Source organism: Crocodylus siamensis, chromosome 2, assembly GCF_052110815.1.
Source record: "Crocodylus siamensis isolate JL-2025a chromosome 2, ASM5211081v1, whole genome shotgun sequence".
Lineage (NCBI taxonomy): Eukaryota > Metazoa > Chordata > Crocodylia > Crocodylidae > Crocodylus > Crocodylus siamensis.
In genome coordinates, this window is record NC_143396.1 from 206,206,591 (window position 1) to 206,227,223 (window position 20,633).

Below are 20,633 nucleotides of genomic sequence, written 5' to 3' on the forward strand. Positions count from 1 at the left end.
CCTTTCCCCTAAAAGCTACCATGACACTGTGAAATGAACTAATCTACAAAACTGCTAGTTTAGATGGCTGTCCACACATTGCATAAATCAGAAATTTTAAATGGTAATGATGGATTAATCAGTCTCCAAACTTTTGCTATTTTGTTAAAAAAAAAAAATCCTTCCCTGAGAACAAAGGCCTCTCATGGTAGCATAATTCAAACTTCTCCATGTTAGCCCATCAACATGCTGCAGACCTGCCTAAGATGTACCATTCTAGGGAAGAGAAGACAGACCATGGATTGGGTGAATACATGAATGACTCGTGCCTCCCAAAACTGGGGGCACCATGGCGGCGAGTGGGGACCTCCTACAGCCGCCAGTGTTGGTGTTGGTGGTGGGGGGCAGGGGGAGGGAGAAGAGCGGTGAGTGGGGACTGCCTGCAGACGCTGCCGGCTGTGTCAGATGCGAGGTGAGAGTGAGGGGTGAGTGGTGACTGCCCAGAAAAGCCAGCGGCAGCTTCAAAGGTGGCCAATCTGAGGGTGGGGCACGTGTCCCCCCCCATACTCCCCCCTACACACACATCACCTATGGGTGAATATGAATCTTTCTGAAAAAGGGAAGACATGCAATTAGGTCTGTCTGTACCAGGGTGACAATAGGTTTCAGGCAGGTTGGAAACCAGCATGCCAAACTGTACCCAACTGAGTCTGCTGACATGTTCCAGCACCAAAGGATCAATAATGGGACTGCTTCAAACTCATCTCCAGCATCTGCACACTCAGGCCTGATGGAAGGCTTGAAAGTAGGCACTGGGGACAAGCCCACAGTAGCCCCACTAATGAACTTCCAGCTCTGGAACAGCTACTTCCTCCCACCACAATATAGACAGGCCTTAATTGATCCCTTGTTGTCTGTCTCAGAAAGGACAAGGCTGGAGGAGCATGTTCATGACATTTTTCAATATGCGAAATTCATATTGACACTAACAATGCATTTCACATAGATAGGGAGTCGGAGCTAACAAATATATCATTTCATGGAAATTGTTTAATTGACTGTCTCCTGAGAAATAGCCAGTTCCCTGTGCTTTTCCATGGGGAACTGGCTATGTTCAAAAAGCCAGCAAACAGCTGGCAAAAAGCTGTCTTCTAGAACGGCAAGGGGAGGGGGAAGGGGGCAAAGTGAGAAAAAAAAGGCAGACTACCCCACCAAAAGTCCCCTTCTCCTGAAGCGGAGGGAGACAGTGTGCTGCACCCTCTGGGGTGCTGGCATGGTGTGTGAACAGGTGAGGGGGAGGGTGGAAAGTGCATGCAGCAGAGTTCTCCAGGCAGTGTGGTCCATGCTGCCCCTATGGGACTCCACGTGGGGCCGAGCCCCACTTGCTTGTGGCGTAGCAGCCCATGCCACACTCCTCCTACTAGTGCCTACAGCCGAGCCAGGTGCTGCTGTGCGCCCCCTGCCTCCAGTTTCAGGATTTGGAGCCAGACCCCCATGCGCCTGCTGGGAGTGGCATGACACAGTGCAGCAGGAGCAAGAGGAGAGGCTGCTTCTGGGAACAGCTGGCTGGAAGCTGCTCCTGCTCCTGCCCCAGCACATGGGACTCCAGCTCCAGCCCCTGGGAGGCAGCCAGGAGCTGAACCCAGAGCCCTGGCAGTGTGCCAGGAGCCCCTTGGCTGAAGCTGCTTGCCCACCTGCCCACCTAGAATGGCATGGTGCAGTATGGCATGGTGCAGCAGGGGCATAAGCAGCTTCCAGTAGGCTGTTCCCTGTGCAGCTGCAGCCTGCCAGGTGCTGCTCTGTACCTCCCACCTCCACCACCAGCTCCTCCTCTTGCTTCTGCTGTGCTGCCCTGTGCCACTCTCAGTAGGCACACAGGGGCTTAGCTCCAAATCCTGGAACTGGAGGCAGCTGGCACACACCAGCTCCTGGCCAGGCTGGAGGCACCAATGGGAGTTTAGTGTTGGCTGCCCCGGTGTGAGCAAGAGGGGCTTGGCCAGATCTGGCACCCGGGAGCTCCAGATCTGGCACCCAGGAGCTAGCACCCAGGAGCTGAAGCCGGAGCCTCATGTCCTTTGGTGGGAGCTACCCAGCTGAAACTACTCGCCTGGCACAGTGCAGCATGGCACAGCAGGAGCAAGATCAAAAGCAGGAACCACTACTGGAGGTGGGGGGCACAGAGCAGCACCTGGCTACAGCTGCATCAGGAACAGCCCTGGCAGAAGCTGCACACTGTCTGGGGCCTGGACCAGCAGGGACTGGTAGGAGCATGGTGCAGGCTGTCGTGGTGCAAGTGGGCAGTTATGGCCCCATGTGGAGTGCCACAGGGGCAGCTGTGGGCTGGAACCAGTCACCTGGTGGCCCGGATCCAGCCCAAAGGCCATATTTTGCCCACCTGAGGTAGGGCTTTCAATCAATGCCTGGGAGGGTGGGACTTTTGGTGCCCCTCAGCTAGAGGCATGGGGGAGGGGAAGGGGCGCTTTGCTCCATCTTCAAAATGGCAGCCCTGACTGTGATACGGCCATGAAATCAGGGGCCCCAGCCATGTTACAGCCTTGTAATCAGCCACCAGAGCCCACGAATTTGGTAGGTCCCTACACATAGACCACCCAACCATCAGATAAATAGGACCTCCAGCCTCAGCTAGATTGGAAATGGCAACCTAACAAACTCAGCTCCCCAAACCATAGAGACCCCGGGAAGGAAAAAGTTTGCATATATTTACTGGTCTAAATATTACTAAAGTGCCAAAGAACATTAAAATATTTATAAGACTAAGGCCTGATAAAGGGTTGTGGTGCTCTTTCACAGATCATTTCTTCCATAGATAGGAAAGTAAATGGAAGATAAGCTATTAAGAACACAGATAAGAGGCTTAGCTAAAATGAAAATAGTTGAAGTTATGTGCTTTGAGAGGCTCACTTACAAAACTAAATTGGAGGCAATGTTTTTCTCAGCACAAAGTCATACTCAGACAGATATTATAAAGGTCCTTTGTAGAAGTAAACAGATGTTCCACAAGAATATTCACTTAAGTTAGATAAAAAATTAATTGCTTTTTTGACATAGAGATTATTCTCGTTGTGAATATTTAGTAAATATTGCCTGCAAATTGTTTAAACTTTTCCACATGTATTTTCTTTCCTCTTCATATGCACATGCGAGCCAATAACATCAATGATTGTTACATGCCTATATGGAGATAATAAGAGACTCCATAGTCTGCCATATGCTTATTATATTTTCTCTTTCTTTTGGGGTGAAGAACAGTTTTGTTTGTTGGTTTTTCCTTACTTCTTCTTAATGGATTTACCAATGCCTGTTAAATTTATCTTTGAAAATTTGCCTCTTTCAATCTCCTGTATTTGATGATCTATAGGTTGTCCCACTGTCAGGTATATTTTTGATCTCAAAACAATACATATTAGTAAAATAATAACAATATGCACTTATGTCTTCCATTAAAGACTAAAACTCCTATGTAAGCTAGGTATCATTCCCATTTCACAGCAAGGAGAACTGATGGATATCCAGGCTGCTATGCTCAAAGTAATGCAATGACAGCACTGGGGAAAAAAACAAAAATCATACAAGCAGGCCAATACTCAATCCCACAACCTATACAGCAATGCACTATCTTCCATATTTATATATATGACCTCCATATATCATATATATATGAATGCTCTCCAAGACCATAATGCTAGTGCTACTTATCTGTTTAATATTTAATTAATGTATACATAAATTATATATGCAGATGCAAACATGCATGTATTTCCTCCACTCTCTTCCTCACCACTAACTCTGTGTTTTAGCTCGGCCACCAGTACACCTAAATGCAGGTATAAATGCGGCAGAGGCAGAATATATAATGGAATATGAAATTAATCCAAGTTGTAAGAGTTTTAGCTTCATGACTTCCTAAGCAGGATGACCAGTCCCAAGCAATTACACTGGAAGTTGCATAGACTAACAAGATAGGAACAGCACACTGTAATCCCAAGCACAAGATCTTTCAAAGAAATGATTAGATTATTAAACACACACGCACATCCCTAAAAATACACGGGTAAAAAGATGAGAGCACTCCAAAGATTCACCAGCACAACTGTAATTTCTAATAAAACTACACATTATACTGAATTAATTAACCAGGTAATAATCACACCTTAATTTGTGACCAAGCTACGTGTTCAACCAATGAATGGCATGATAAAACAAGCAATAAGCTACAAAGTTATTGCACAGAAACTATGTAATAATTTTATAGCTTGTACTAATCACTCCATCAATTGGACGTGTGGCCAAGTGCTCCCCTGTGGCTGGGAACCCCATCAACTGAGAGATTTCCAGCCACAAGGGTGCACCACCCACTGGTGACAGTGTTTGGGACTTGCAGCAGGAAGAATGCTGCCCTCGGCAAGTCTCCTCGGCTGCGGGGGTTGCAGCAGGGACAGCATCTTCAGCTGTGGGGCTCACAGGAGGGACAGTGGGAAGAAAGCTGCTTCTGCTGTGAGCCTGAGGAGGTGCTGGGCTTGCAATGGGGGCAGTGGGAGAATGTTGTCACTACTGCAAGCCCCATGGCCAATATTTGCTGCAGGTTTCACAGCAGGGGAGAATGTGTGATGTCCATTGTGATGCTCATGGGGTATGGGGCTCACAGCAGTACAAGTATGCCACATGCCCCATGCTCCCACCACTGTTAGTCCCACAGCCGATGATGCTCACAGCAGGGGCAATGTTCCTGGTGCTTCCCCTGCTGCAGGCCCCACACAATATTGGCTGTGGGGCTCGTTGTCGGGGTAGTGTGGGGAATGGTGTCCCCACTGCTCACAGCTGTGAAACCCAGTGCAGGGGGAGCCTGGGATCGTGACCCCAGGTTCTCCCTGCACTGGCGGTAAGGCATGGTGGGATCTAATGCATGGTCCCACAGTTGTGCCTTTTGCCATGCACACCAGGAAGTACAACTGTGGGATCGCACATTAGATCTCATCACGCCTTTCAATGCAGGGGTAGAGGGGCTCTTAGTTGCAAAAACAAAATAAATGCCTTGGTTATTATTGTTAAGCTTAAAAGTAGCTGTGAGTATGTTGCTAATAAGCAGCTATTTCTTCAGTGGCATGAATTTCAGAACACATAGAAACACATTCATTACTTTACAACCCATAGCATCCTAATCACAATTGATTACAGCGTGTGTGCACTGGTTTGTATAAAATGAACAGCAGTAAGCCAGGAGTTCATTTTACTTTTCTGAATTCAGTAAAGACATTATTCCAGTAATTTAGTCATCAAACTGATGAATGTGGGAAGGATCTCTACTTCGTTTTTTATTTTTATTTTTTTTTACAGATGTAGCCTAGGTAGTTATTGATTTATGATAAATCTGAAATTGTTAGAATTTCAGACTTAACCCCCATTTCTTTATGCTTTAATTATAAATCTGGGAAATTCAGTAAATAGAACCAAAGGACACAATTTCTCAAATTACTTAGATTGAATATGAATGAATGATGGATGAAAGGGAACAAATTTCAGAGTTGGCTCCTTGAGATCTCTAGGAAGATGCTAATTACCCTCAACTCATAATGATTTCAGTGCAATGGTTGTAGTGCTCAGCATATTGTTGTCCAAAAGTCCAATATTTCCTCAGTTACTATTTCTGAAGAACCAACTGAATTATCAGAACTTGTCAAAAACAAGGCACTAGGAATACGCACTAGGCACTAGGAAAATAAGGCACTAGCTTCACTTCTCTTGAAAGAAGGAGCCAGTGGTTTCAGCTAAACTCTATTTAGCCCATATTCATTTATATAATTGAGGGATAAAGTTAACTAGTGGTATTCCAAGACCTACCTGAAAGGTCTTCAAGACCAGGCTGTCCAGTTTTAGTGTAAAGGGCAGAATCCATGCTCACCCCTCCGGTGCTGGACTCAGCCGTTACATTCCCTTCAGTGTCTGTCTGTGATCTTAAAGGCAAAACAAAATAGAGATGTGCAATCATTCACAACAAAAAATAAAACAAATATAACATCTACAAAACTGCAGCTGCCATCATCCACTGTGCCCTTCTCTCTAGAATATACTAGCAGACTGACTCTACATAATTCATTAGTCCCACGTTGAGCTATGTCCTAGAAACGGAAACAAGCACTGAACTGTAAAGAAAAAATGAAATATTCATAATTGTAGGTTTCCAGTTCCTCAGACAAGGTTCTAAAACACTTGGGTTTTAGCTAAAACTACAGTCTAGTCAGAAACACACATTGTGTCTGAAATGCTGATATTAACTACCTGCAAAACTTACACTATAAAATGAAAAGTAGGTTGTATATACCTGTGCAGAATTCCCTTTGCTGACTAGAAGCACTACCAGCTGTCATTGGAAAATAAGCCAATGCATAAAATGATCCTCAACCCCAGTAGCATACCTAGGGTGGGGTGACTGGGGCAGCTGCCCCAGGCACTGACTTACGGGTTGGGGAGGAGAGGGGAAATACTGGCGTTGCAGCTGTGCAATCACACTGGCAGCACAGTGGCAATCAGAAGTCACCACTGCCCCAAGTGTCCAGCGGCACTATTTTGCCTTTACACAACCCCAGCCTATGTTCCAAAGTTCTGAAGCTATCAATGAATGAAACTTGCTCTCATGAGAGTTTATTTTTCAGACGTTATCAGCATAAACTGTGATCATTTTATTTGACTAATTATACTGAGTTTTGTACTTTAGGAATGCATTAAGATTAGAAATCTACCTCTCCAAGTGCACGACCTCAGTGTCTAGATAGAGGGTTTAGCAGATATTTAACCACATACAATTTTTGGAATCACTGGAAAAGCCATGTGAAACATACAGCAAATTACTTTTCTAATTTAAAAATATAAGAGAAAATGAGATATTTACAACAGACCCTCTTGTAAAATCTGGCATACTTGCAAAGTAGTGAAGTTGGTGGATCTGCTCCTGGCTTGGAGAGACCAAGCATATCTCCTTTGCTACCAGCTACACACATTGCTGCTTGTGTAGGGATTGCAGACAGAGGAAGGTGCCATATATATCCAAGCAAGGTTCTTTGGGTAGATGTGATATCTTTTATTAGACCAGTTGAGTAGCTGGAAAGAAGTCCTTGGCAAGCTTTCAGGTGCAATCACCCTTCTTCAGTCATAGGAAATCTCTGTTGTTCTGAGACTCCAAGAAACACCAAAGACTCAGAACAGCAGAGACTTTCTATGCCTGAAGAAGGGTGATTGCACCCAAAAGCTTGCAAATAACTTTTTCCCAACTACTCAGTTCGTTTAATAAAAGATGTCACACCTTCCCAAAGAACCTTGCCTGCCTATGTCCTTAAACAAACACTGCTACAACCAAAAACCCATATATATCCAAGAATTCCAAGGTAGTGAATTGCCAAGAGCAAACCTGAGGCTCCTACTGTAACCCAGCTCAGTATGGCAGCCTGTCCTGCAGATCCAGGTTGATTAATCTGATATAGCTTTGCCCTTCTTGGCTTAGGCAGCGGAAGCCCATGCATTAACATCAAGAAACTTTAGATAAAATCCTCGATGCTAAGCACCTACTAGTATTATAAAGGATGTGACCCTGAGATTGAAAAGACAGATATGCCCTTAACAGCTGAACCTTACATTTAACAGGAAAGTTTAGACACTAAAACATAAAATGATGCTACAAATTTATATTCTTCAGGACTTGCAAATAGTCACTTATTGTTCGTGGCTGGAGCCCATTTCATTAAGCATATTTTTACTTTGCTCTCTTAGAAAATGATTATGATACATTTGGGCCTTTCACGTTTAGTTTTGACCTTTCACTGGCTTGGCAAGTAAAACATATTTTCTGAAGTTTGGAACAGCTTCCTTCCCCTGGCAAGACTATGCAGCTTGTTTTGTGCCTTTTGAAATGTCAAATAAATATTACCTTGAGACTATCAATATATTGCAAGGATTATAAAAATTTTATCAGCCCAGTTTTCATGCCTCAGATGATATCTCTGTTCAAAATACTAAACAGAGATGAGCATCAGGTTGGTTATTATAGGGGTTTTATTTTGGCTTTTGATAGGACATTATATTCATAAGCAGTCTTCAACCCAGTGTCATATGAACTCATGTTTGTAGAAATAAAAAAAGGAACAGCCAGTTCTTTCTATCTTTAGTTACAGTATTATAATCCTCTGAATGACACTGGCCCTCACTAACTCTCAATAAAGAGTTCAACCTTCAATGAGTTCTAAACACTCTTGGTGCATTCCACTATCTACCAATGGTAAGATGCTGTAGTGACAGTGATAGGAACAGAGTACATTGGGAAGCAAGGTGAATATGGAAATATTAGTAACTTCAATATGAATTTTCTTTAGTGCCAAGGATAATTTAATAACAGCATGTATTTTCAGCAGGTTCATCATTCACACTGGCCTATTTTTATGTGCCTGCATAGGGACAGGGGCTAAAAGACATTCTGGCCCTTCTTTCCTTGTTATGTTCCCATATAGCACTAAGCAATCCTTTTGATTCCTTGAATATATGAACTGTTCCGTGAACTTTCACTAAAGGTCAGTTGAGGTACTAGGACTATGGTGCAGCTCTCCTGACTCTGCCCCTGCTAACCAAGCAAAGCCCATTCAGTGGGGAGCAAATACAAGCATGGAGCAGCAGTCATGTTCCTCCTCTGTTTCTAGGCCCAAAGGAATTTTCTGAACATGTTCTGGCACTGGGAAAGCACCATGACACATCAAACCAGCATAATCAACAAAATATTAAAAATGGCCAAGGCAGCTTTGGCCACCTACAGAAGGGCTCCTAACATTGCAGCTACCAGTGAAACAAAACTAGTGTCAGAAACAGTAGACATTTTTAGAGGTATTATACCTGCTGAGGTGCTATGCTTAAGACCTCCTGCTACTCTGTTTAGCTGTGCTCTACCAACTGATTTTAAACTTACTGCCACAGTCGAACAAAAGGAACGTTGCACCTGAAATGCAAGCACTACTACATACATACCATTCATTAATATTACAGAATCAGCTTTTCTCAAACTGTTCTGTCAGAGATACAGCAACTCTTTGCTTCCCTAACTTTCAGGGATACTATAAATTTCGAGTTTGACAACAGTTTGAGAGAGAGAGAGGCAGTTGGCCAAGTTAGTCCGAAGTCAGACAGAAGGCTAGGTACAGCTGCATAGCAGAAGTTTTCATGAGCATGAGGTCATGTAATCAGATTATGATTATTTAATTTAATTGTAATATATTTTAAATTATTTCATAGCAGCCTTTGTGCTAACAGTAGAACTAAAGTGGCTGTTGTACAACTTTTAACTTGCATTCCCAAGTAACCACATGATAAATGAAGTTCCCTATAAAAACACCAAGTGCAAAACATTATACTTGAGGAGTTGACCCTACCTGTACATGAACGGCGCAACTGTGGCAGTGTTCGGGTGGCTGTATTGCTGTTGGGGATGAGGTAGCTGAACACTCACAGTATTGCTTCCTGTAGTCTGTGTGGTACTAGCTGGCCCACTGACAGCTTGGGTGCTGCTGCTGCTGCTAAGAGCAGATACCCCTCCTATCCCTTTTCCTTCTGAGGAGGCTAAACTTGAAGTGGAACTGGAATTCCTGCTGTCTAGTTGGGTCTTCTGATGAGAGAGCCCTGAGCCAGGTTTCCCACTGCGGCTTCTCTCACCTTCCTTTGAAGAAGTTGGGGCACTTGAGGATTTCCCTGTGGTGGTTTTCATTCCTGGTTTTGGTATTCCACTGTGCGAAGGGGCAGAGGCCTCCTTCTTGGCACTATTCAGCTTTCCTCCTTTAGGGATAAAGCTTGCAATCTTTGAGGACTTTTTTGGCATCTCTGTTGCAGCTGGTGCTGTCTGTTCTTCTTTTGGCTCCTCTTTCACTTCCAGCTTCTCCGTTACAGATGTTCTTTTTACCATGTCTCTACATGTATCCTTTTCTTTCTCTTTCTGCTTCTCTTTCTCTTTCTCACTGCCCTTTGGGGAACTTTTCTTATTAGTCAGTGCACGGCTAAAAGTTCTTTGTGCAATTCCCTTGAGTGCAATTTTGGGACTACTGGATGTTGGTCCTGGATTATTCACATTCCGGTTTGAAGCATCAATCTCCTCACTTTCCTCAAAGCTGGGAAGTGTCTCAAGTCTTTCACAGCTATTATCCCGAGACCCTGAACCTTCCAGGGTTGTCCCACCTGCTTTGGAGCCTCCTTTGCTATTGAAGAGTTTTAATTTCTCAAGCATGGATTTTTGTCCATTAGGAGTTGCTTTGACCATTTCCGTTGGTGGTTTGGGAGGCTCTGGCACTGGCTGCTTTACAGATAACATGGAAGACGTGGCTGTGTGCTTAGCGCTAAGGGACTTGCTGCGCCAGGGCTTAACGGCAGAGCTGGGCTGGGGTATGGCCGATGAGTTATTGCAACTAACAGCATTTGTAGTGCTGCAGCTTTGAACTGAAGATGGTACATTTTCATTCATTCCTGTCGGCTGAGAGGCTGTACTGTCCTCTGGCTCTGGGGAAGAAGGAAAAAAAAACACTTAGTAGCACCCAGTATTAAAACAGCTCCACAACTTCTCTCTGTGGTAAAAGAAAAGGTGCTTTAGACTACTAATATCAGCAAAGAAAGACAGGTATTGTTATTACAAACTATAGCAGTTATGATGAAGAAGGACTTCTGTTGTTTTCATCCCCTGAAACAAAAGAACAACAAACTCCTACCATTCAAATGTATTCAATTTTGCAGCATTCCTGGATCAACCTAAACATGGAAAAAATGCATGTGTTTCAGTGTCCTATATGTCTTCACTGCATTTTCATTAGCATGAACACAGACACTTCTATCCAACTAAGACTTTCCCTCAGCTTTTAGCAAAAGCTCTTCTGTCCAAGTTCACTTCTCAGAAAAACCTCAAGTATCTTTAAAATACTGCATGGAGAAAGGGAAAAAAAAATGAAGTTATTCCAATTAAGGATGGTTTCAAATTTTCATATCCATAAAAACAGAGGCAAACCCATTCTGCAAAAATAAAACCAATCATGCTCTTACTCATGCAGTGAACCTAAATGATACATCTTTATCTCATAACTAAATCCAGCTGTAAGATGAGCTAGTGGCAGTAACTGTAAACCCTTTCCCGGTAAGCCCCAAACTCCTATTTCTTTAGCTTCTGTGAATGTTTCTTGTTTTCCTTAAGTGACTAGTTTAGTGCCTAAAAAGAGATCCAAAGTCATACTCGTTTACTTACCTATCAGTGGCCACTTCTCTCCTGAAGTTTCTTTTTGCAAAGTTTCTCTTCTGGAGACGTTATTCTCTCAATTATCACCAACGTGTTTTCTGTTAAACTGCTCATGTTTCCAATTAACTTTTGTCATCCACGACTGTTCGCCTGCCCAGCAGCCCGCTGGGGATTAACGGCTTCTACCTATATTTCCCTGCCCTCTAGCAATAAAGTAAACTGTGTATAGAGCTGCTCTTTTTTAATTTAAAAATCAACAGCAGGGCAGAGTGTACGTTTTCAGCAGCACTATGAATTCAGTTCTGTAAATCATGAACCGCTGCAACCACACAGGGACTGTTTTACTTCACTTTCAGCTGCTCTCAGAAGATACAGCTCTGTTAACCTCACTTGTGTGATCCAAACCAGACCACCCGAAGATTTAAAGCACATACATCTTCATGACTTAGTGGAGATCCAAGTGTTAGAGATCCCTTTGTAATAAACTCACAGTCATTACACATTGTTATGTACTAAACGGGACAGCAGGAATTAATGATTTTTTTTTTTAAAAAGAGACTGCATAACTGAAACTGGAAAATTTCCAATGCTCTGTTATTAACTGCTACCAACTTGATTGGCTGGCCTCACTAGCTCTTTTCCTTCTGGAAAGTTTTTCATAAGTAGGTGGAGAGAGGCAACTGTTACTCCAGTTTACAGGCATACTAAGGGCCTGATTCTATACTCACTTCCCCTACTTTTACTGTACTGAAGGTCTACTGATTTTTAAAATCTTACTCCTGATATACTCTGGAAGGAAGAAGATTAAGTCCCAAGCATCACACATTTTACTTTGCCAGGTGATGCAGCAGCCTGTCACACTGCCAGGTCTCCCATTCATTCTGTCCAAGTCCTGAAGCATTCCACACTCCACCAGATAGAGCAGGAAATGCTGAAAAATGCACCTGGTGGTGCACCATTTTCTCAGTGCTGCCGTGCATTTAACTATTTATACAAATGTATGTGCCACAACGCTGGGCACTTTTTAAAGCACCCAGTGCTGCAGGGCAAACGTGTACAAATGCCCTAAATGTTAATACCGTTTCTTATTAATACCATTTCTTGCCTGCACAGCTCTGACCTGCCACTAGATGGCTGGTGAGCAGGGATGTGAGCAGGGATGTGGCTAGGAGCCAGGATACTTGGGCTCAATCCCTGCTCTGAAGGGGTGGGAGGAGGGGCAGGGACTGGTGCATCCTGGAATGCTGGAGGACTGCGAATTGCTCTTTTTATCACCATGGAGTGGACTGAAGTTATCCTAATACAAGCAAGGTAGCACAGTCCAGAGTTCACCCTTGCCTGGAGTTTCATAACTTTAAGACACTCAGGCCCCTACAATACATTACACTCAAGACGTAACTAACTGGTTGTCTTAAGTTGTGACCTGGCCACACATTCAATCGATTATTGGTGTGATAAAATGCTAAGTCACAAAGTTATTCTCCTTTGTGGCTGGTTCTTATTATGCCATGAACTGAACATGTGGCCAGATATGCCTCTGTGGCTGGGAGCCCCGTGAGCTGATGGGGCTCCCAGCCACAGGGGTGTACTATAGGCTCCCAAGGTTGGGACCCCACAGCATATAAAGGCTCCCAGCCCAAGTGCATTATGTGCCCCTGCACCTAGGAGTCCTGTCAGCTGAAGTGGCTCCCAGCCACAGGACCTTGTTACTTGCTGATGCAGCGGGAGACCAGAACCTAGTACTGGGCTCCCCCTGCACTAGCAATAAGGTATGATGGGATACTAAGTTCCCTTAGTATAATCTAGGTGTAACATATAACTTCACCCATCTTTCAACAGCTTCTTAACATACTCCACTGAATGCAGAATAAATTTGGAGTTAAAGGTAGGGAGGGAATAAATACTCCAAACCAGATTTTCTTTCTCTGTCTCAGTGCATATGGTACCTCCAGCTACTCTCTCTCCAGAACTGGTTGACAGGAAACACTGCAGAACTCACTGCTAGCTGCTCCACTGGCAGATCAGGGCAGAGGGCTGGGACCTATCACACCCCTGCACCTCTTTCCAAGCCCTGTGCCTCGATCACTGAACAGGGCATGGGGCTAAGACCTGCCCCTGACTGGGACAGTTCCCAGTCAGCTGCAGGCTTCATGGGGGAAGTCCACATGTGCAGCCTGGAGCTGGCTGGGGACTGCCCGAAACAGGACAGTTTCCAGGCACCTCTAGGCTGTACGTGCTTCCCTGGGTAGCCTGGGACTGGCTGGGAACTGTCCCGGCCGAAGGCAGGTCCCAGCCAGCTCCAGGCTGGGTGGCAATTGCAGAGCTGGGAGCAAGCTCCCAGCCCCCACTCCATGATCATGATTGGGGAGTGGGGGCTGGAAGCTCCCTGTTGCCAGGGCAGGGGGACATTGTCCCCACCCAGGCACACAGGGCAAGGACTGGGGAGCTTGTTCTCTGCCCAGCTCCATGAGCTTCCCAGCCTGTTCACCCTCAAGCTCTATGTTTGCAGATCTGGGTGGAGAACAGGCTCCCCTGCCCCTACCACCAGAGAGCTCCTAGCCAGAGCTCCATGGTCATGGATCTTCCAGAGGTAAGGGTCTCCTGGTGACTGTGGGGCTTGAGCTGAGAGATAAGGATCTCCCAGCACCAGCCCCATGGTTGCTGGAGCCAGTGCTGGGAGATAAATGTCTCCCAACCCCCTACTCCCCAATCACGATCTCAGAGCTGGAGACGTGTTTCAGTTAATGTCTTTTAAGGACAGTTCAATAATTTTTTTTTGGCTTTAGTGTACTGAAGCTTTTAGTTACTTTTCAAGTAAGTGATTTCAAAACAAGATACTATGAAGGACTGGTCCATCAGGGGCTATTAAACGCAACAGTTAGGGGTATAATCTATCAATGGCAAATAGGAGAGTATAACAGAAATAATCACTTTATACATGCCATGTTTATTGTATTTTTTCCCTAAAGCATCTGCCACTTGCTGCTATTGTGATGTTGGGCTATCTTGATCTTTTTTCTGACCCAGCTTGGCAATTATTCTGAAATGGAATCTTCATACCAACATAATGGTATAACTAATTTCTGTCTCTCTCTTTTTTTTTTACTTATTTATCCCTGGAAACAGATCCCCCATGCCATATACTGGCTTGCATCCATAGATGCTTCTCAAGCAGATCCTGGGACGTCATTCGCCCACTATACTCGGCCTTGGTGAGGCCGCAGCTGGACTACAGTTTTGGGCTCCGCGATTCAAAATGGATGTGGAGAAGTTTGAGAGGGTGCAGAGGAGAACCACGCACATGATCAGAGGTCAGGAAAACACACCTGATGATGACAGGCTGAGAGCAATGGGGCTATTCAGCCTGGAAATGTGCAGGCTCAGGGGTGATCTGATGGCCACCTATAAGTTTATTGGGGGTGTTCATCAGGATGTGGGGGAACGACTGTTCACCAGAGCCCCCCAAGGGATGACAAGATCGAATGGTCACAAACTCCACGGTGACCGGTTCAGGCTGGACATAAGAAAGAACTTCTTCACTGTCCGGGCCCCCAAGGTTTGGAACAGACTGCCACTGGAGGCGGTTCAAGAGCCCACTTTGAATGCCTTCAAAACACATTTGGATGCTTATCTTGCTGGGATCCTATGATCCCTGCTGACTTCCTGCCCCTGGGGCAGGGGGCTGGACTCAGTGATCCTCCAGGGTCCCTTCCAGCCCAAATGTCTATGAAATCTATACTTTATATGACATATCTCACAACCTTACCTCAGTACCATATCCCACCACTACTCTGGAAAAGGGCGTTCCTGTACACTTAGGTGTCACATCCTATGAATTAGATTTTACTATCTCTGTTTAACAGCAGGAAAACTTTGAAAAACTTTTGATTTGAAAAAGGCTACAAAGGGAATTAGAGTTAGGATTGAAGCTCAGGAGTTCCTTGTTTTCAGTCCTGTAATCCATCCCTCTTCTCTTGTCTCTTCACTATTAAACTTATTCTCCCTGACACAAGTCCAGTTCTAGAATTCAGACAAGGAGTGTCAAATTCACCCAGCCCCCTGGGCTGGCTCTGGATCACAAGGTTCCTCATGGGCCAAATTCAGATGTGGCAGCAGCAGCAGCAAGAAGCAGTGCCAGGGACCTAGAAGGGTTAATGCAGTCCCCCCACCCCCCACATACACACATCCCTAACAGGCCTCTATGCCTCAGATTTCAATGGCAAGCCCTGAACCTGACTGCCTTACTCCCAAATTCCTGGTCCCTCTACAAGCCCAGCAAACCAGAAAACCCAACTCCATAGGCTGGATCCAGTCATCTGGACAGGCCATATATTCGATACCCCTGCAAATAGTTTATTCTTTAAAATTTATATCATTTGAGTTGACACCTTTTGCAAATTAAGATCAAATTCACTGAACAGTTTTGGCTGAAAAACATATCTTTGTGGATAGGATAGTTTTGCAAAATGGTCTTGATGGCTTTATACCCTCTAGTCCAGTAGTTAGGGTCCTCTCCCAGGATGTGGGAAAGCCAGTTTCAAATCCCTCCTCTACTTGAGGGGACTTGAACCCACATCTCCCAAGTCAATGAACTATCCGGTTGTGTTCAATCTGAACAAAAATGGTTTGCAATTATTTAGTTTTGGACCCTGAGACATCATGAATTATCTGCACAGCTCTGTATAATACCCTCTGTTCATCATCACACACTGAAAGCCAGGGCAAGTTCTCCTTTCACTGACAGTTGTGTAAAGCTAATGCTACCCTTCTAACTCTGGACAAGTAACTCCTGTTTCAGACTCGTGACAATGAAATGAAAGCAAAGACATGGTGTTTGAAACAATGAAATATTGTACATGAAGCTGTTTTATATGGTTACTGATATTTGCACCAGTCATTTTACAGGGCTCATTGATATTGAAAAATATCTGAGCCTGCTTCTCTGATTATATTAAAAATATATAAAACCTCATGAAGACAAATGGCCATACTTTGGAAAGGAGAAAAAAAATCATTAACATTTTCTAATGTAAATTCAGTGGAATATTGCTAATATTAAACTTGGATACAGTGAAAACCTTCAACTAGAAGTAAAGTCCATTTTTTTCAATACATTAAAATGTTTTAAATGCTAGGACAAAAAAACAGTTGAAAGGGGAATCGTTCTGTTGAAACAAATTACTTCAACATAAAAAAATTCCACTCCTTTAGGATTATCTGTTTTTTTCATACATAACCAGCTGGCTTGCCAATTTTTTACTCCTACTAAAATACCTATTTACACTGATTAAAAAACTGATCTTTGCTCTGGCAATCTGTATTAAAATGGGCTGTTTCCTAAAGAAGCAGGACAAAAATATGTAAAATACGCTAGAGTGAAAGGGGAAAAGTCCATTCAAAAGAAAATAAGAAAAGTTGAGGGACCTTTATGAGTTTTATTAATAAAGTTTATTAATTCCCTTGTGTCACTTTGCAGGAGAGATGTTTTCTTTCTTCAGTAACCTGCATTAATTATAACTGACAATAAAAGAAACGTGTTCAAAATCAAAACACTGCTTAGAATAAATAATCATTTCTTTTCTCCTTTCAAAGGCAAATGTTGGTCTGAAGTCTATTTATTTCCTAGTGTTTCTATTAAAAAGGATGTTGGTGGTCTCGTCCCAATGCCAATATGCACTGTAGCACTGGTAAATCAGATTTCAGCAGCTCCTATAAAGCCTTAACTATATCTGCAAACCGATCCATTTGTGATGAGAAAAGAAAGGCTGGAGGCTTATGATTTAAATCTCCCATTGAAATCTTTGAGAGCACACATTATAATAAATGCTGGATAATATATATGCAATTTCCTTTCATTTGTCAAGTTAAGTCTAAACAAATGCATTCCAATTTGTTAAAACTAAAACTAGTCTTGAATAAAGTCACTATACACACCAAAAAATGTTCTTGTGATTACTTCTTGTTCAAAAGGTCAGTATCTTAATAGCACCTTTGCATTCAATAAATACAATTAAATAAAGCAAATAAAAGTATGCCCCTTGATTTCACAGCTACAGATAATAAACAACACATTCTTATAGAGGGGTCAATACTTAGCCTAGTTCTGGGGAAGGCAAAATATGGCCCGTGGCCCAGATCCAGCCAATAAAGGGGCTTTGTCCAGCCTGCAGAGGGTCCTTCGGTCCCACCTGGCCCAGGCACTGTCCCGCCGTGGTGCGTCCTGCCGCCCTCTGGGCACACAGCAGGGCTGGGGCAGCTCTGCAGATGGACTGCCTTTCTAGGCAGCCCAGGCAGTGGCAGCTCCTTTTGGATGCCTCCGCTGCCACTGGCCCTAGCCTCATGGTACCGGTGGGGACCCACACTCAGCCTCAACCAAGCCCAGTACTTCAGGGCAGGGGCTGGCAGCTGCCTCAGTCATAGAATCACAGAATCATAGAAGTCGGGTCGGAAGGGATCTTCAAATCTGACCCCCCGCCTGGGCAGGAATAAAACTGGGCTCAAATGACTCCAGCCAGGTAGGCATCAAGCCTCTTCCTAAAGATCCCCAGTCCCTCTGCATATTCAGGGGGTGGCAGGACGTGTCACTGGTGGGTGGTGCAGAGCTGGCACAGGGGCCAGGTCAGGGCTGTGTGCATGGTCTGACTGATCTATTCCTGCCAAGGTGAATCCAGAGTGGGCTTGGCGTGCTCACTGGGGTTGCACGCTGTTGGCGGTGGCAAGGAGGTGCTACAGAGCATGTGGGCTGCAGGCTGTTGCAGGATGGGATCGGGTGCTGACTGGCTCAAGGGGGTATGCACAGGGGGCTCCCTTGCATACCCCACCATACCCAAGAACTCTCCCCCACAAACCCAAAAACCATATCCACCCCCACATGACACATCACACAAACACTGCACTCACCCACAGTCCTCCCCACATGCACCACCTACACACACACCTGCTGGCCTCAGGGGGGACCCCTGCTCATTGCTATCCACACAAACCCCACCACACACACACACAACCACCCTCTTCCTTTACACACTCCATAAACCCCATACCTACCCACAGACACCCACGCATCCCCACAAACACATCCACCCACCCACATCCAGACATACCCCAAACCTTCTCCCACAAACTCCATACCCATCCACCTACATCCCCTGCAATATACAAGAGTATATACAAGAGTAAGACCTTCCAGTCCCAAGATGGCAATCAGTGGCAGGGCACCTGTCAAGGGGCAGGGCTACCCTTGTGGCCTTCAACAGCTTGCCAAAGCTTATTAAGAGGCCCTGCAGCCAAAATAATTGCCTGCCCCTGGCCTAGTACATAGCTTGGGTCATTCAGGTATGCCCTCAGACCTCTGGAATAGCCATAGATGAGAAGGAAATATGTACACAACTTCCAGGTTAAAGAGTAGTATTGAACTGCTCTATGGGGTTTTTATATTTGCTAAATTCCTAATATCTTTTATTAGACCAACTAAAACAGTTGGAAAAATTTTTCTCTGCAAGCTTTTGGGTACAAACACCCTTCTTCGGACTTCCTCAGCCTGAAGATGGGTATTTGTACCCAAAAGTTTGCAAAGAATTTTTCCAACTATTTCAGTTAGTCTAATAAAAAGAGATCTGATTTACCCAAAAAACCTTGTCTGCCTACAACCTATACCCCTAAACTGCTGAGTCATTCATGGCGACAATGTCACCCTACTTCCTGTGTAGACACATGACTAGGGAGTCAATCCTTCTCTGTCCACTCACCACAAGGATGTAGATAAGAAGCAGTACAAAAGAAACCCTACAGAACAAGCCCCTTCAGAGTCAGATACCTCTGCCCGCCTAGCAGGAGTAGATCTATAGAGGTCCCAGTGGCACAGACATGCCCCACTTTTGGTCCATGCCAGAAGCAGTAACGGATTTTTTTTTGAACCCTGATTCAGTTAAAAAGCACAATCTGTCTTCCCACTCTTGGCACCCTTTTCCTTCCCCTCCATCTTCAGCAGCACAGGCACCCCAGCACTGCCCCTGGCTGATGTGTGGAGGGTGGCTCCAGAGTCACTCCTGCTTGTTCCAGGCAGGAAAAGGAGCAGAAGTGGGCATAATCTTACTCTCTGCCCAGTTCCTTGGGTGTTCCTTGCCAGTCTGGGAACAAGCCTGAGCAGGCAAACCTGCCTTCTGCTGTCCTCTACTGAGTCCAGCTGCTGTGGCTCTAAAGCTCCTCCCTGCTATGAAATTAATTGGGAAAGTTATAGTTTGAGAGGGTTGTGGGGGAAGGAGAACCAGAGCTGAGGCAGTCACAGTGGCACCAGATGGTTTTCTTTCACTCTGAGCTTGTTCCCAGGCTGGTAGGGAACACACAGGACAGAAAGGAGGATCCTACCTGTTGCTTCTGCTGCCGCACCCTGCTCAGCCTTGCTGGAACAGGGCAGGAGTGGCTCTGGAGCCATCCCCCACTCACCCACCACCACCACCACCACCAGCAGAAGCAGGTGGGGGAAAAGGCAAATGAGAGAGGCAGGGATGTGCTGCTGAGGACAAAGGAGGAGGAATGGGTGCCAAGAAGTGTGGCAGAATTCTTAGTTGATTTGGCGATGTCACAAAAAGTCTCTGTTGCTGCTCCCCAAACGCCTGGGTGGAGGGGGAGCTGAGATGCACCCACCCCTGCAGTGCCAGTTGCTGCTCCTGCACCCCCCCTTCACAAAATCCTGGATATGCCTATGCCTCATAGTGATTTATCAGGCTTAGCAAAAATGCTTGGGGAATAGACTTATATATTTCTATTGAGAGTGTATTGTAAAATTGGAAATTTTCCACAAGCTTAAATAATGAAAACATGTGCAGCAAAAGCTGCTTCATGAGATAGCCCTGACACAAAGCCTTTTGTCAAATTTAGTAAAATTCCTGATTAACAAAATCAGGAAAAATGCTGCTGTTTATGGAGCTCTATAGCTGGAATGAGCAGACTGCCTGATAGGGCCTTCCCCTGATACAGGAAGATGCACTATCTTCACAGCGTATAATAACTAAGCCTATGCCACAATCAAAGGAATAACACCAAAAAAGGTGATTAATCAGTTTTTTCAAAGCAAAGCTTCCCAGACAAGGAAATGCTCTGTGATCCCACAGTAAAGTGCACAGCAAACATCTCATATAACTGCAGACAAAACTAATGCACTTCAACTGATCTGGATAGGATCAGTTGCTCTCAGTTTTACTTGCTGGTTTTTACCAGGATGTTTATCCTTTAGCAGGTATTCAATTTATTGTAATATAAAACAAAAGTCAAATTTCTTCTTTCGAATCTGGAGTATTATTTTCACCCCATGAGGTAAGCTCTATCTGGTAACTTCAATTGCAGTTTTGGTCCCTTAGCACTTCTGAAAACCAGGACCAACTTCTGGGGAAAT

The 20,633-nt window shown here is 44.7% G+C and overlaps 1 protein-coding gene across 5 annotated transcripts in view; it reads right to left on the reverse strand.

Annotated features, from left to right (window-relative positions):
- NAV2 (neuron navigator 2) overlaps positions 1-20,633 on the reverse strand; it is a 410,342-nt gene that overhangs the window by 174,337 nt on the left and 215,372 nt on the right. For 4 of the 5 annotated variants that reach the window (XM_090032867.1, XM_090032864.1, XM_090032863.1 and 1 more), the window contains 2 exons: positions 9,405-10,518; positions 5,839-5,951 (listed from right to left, as the gene is read on the reverse strand). In XM_090032867.1, coding sequence (XP_089888993.1) covers positions 5,839-5,951; positions 9,405-10,518 — 1,227 coding nt within the window. Of the gene's footprint in view, positions 1-5,838; positions 5,952-9,404; positions 10,519-11,251; positions 11,334-20,633 lie in introns of those variants that run through there. The other variant, XM_090032865.1, reaches the window with a different exon arrangement.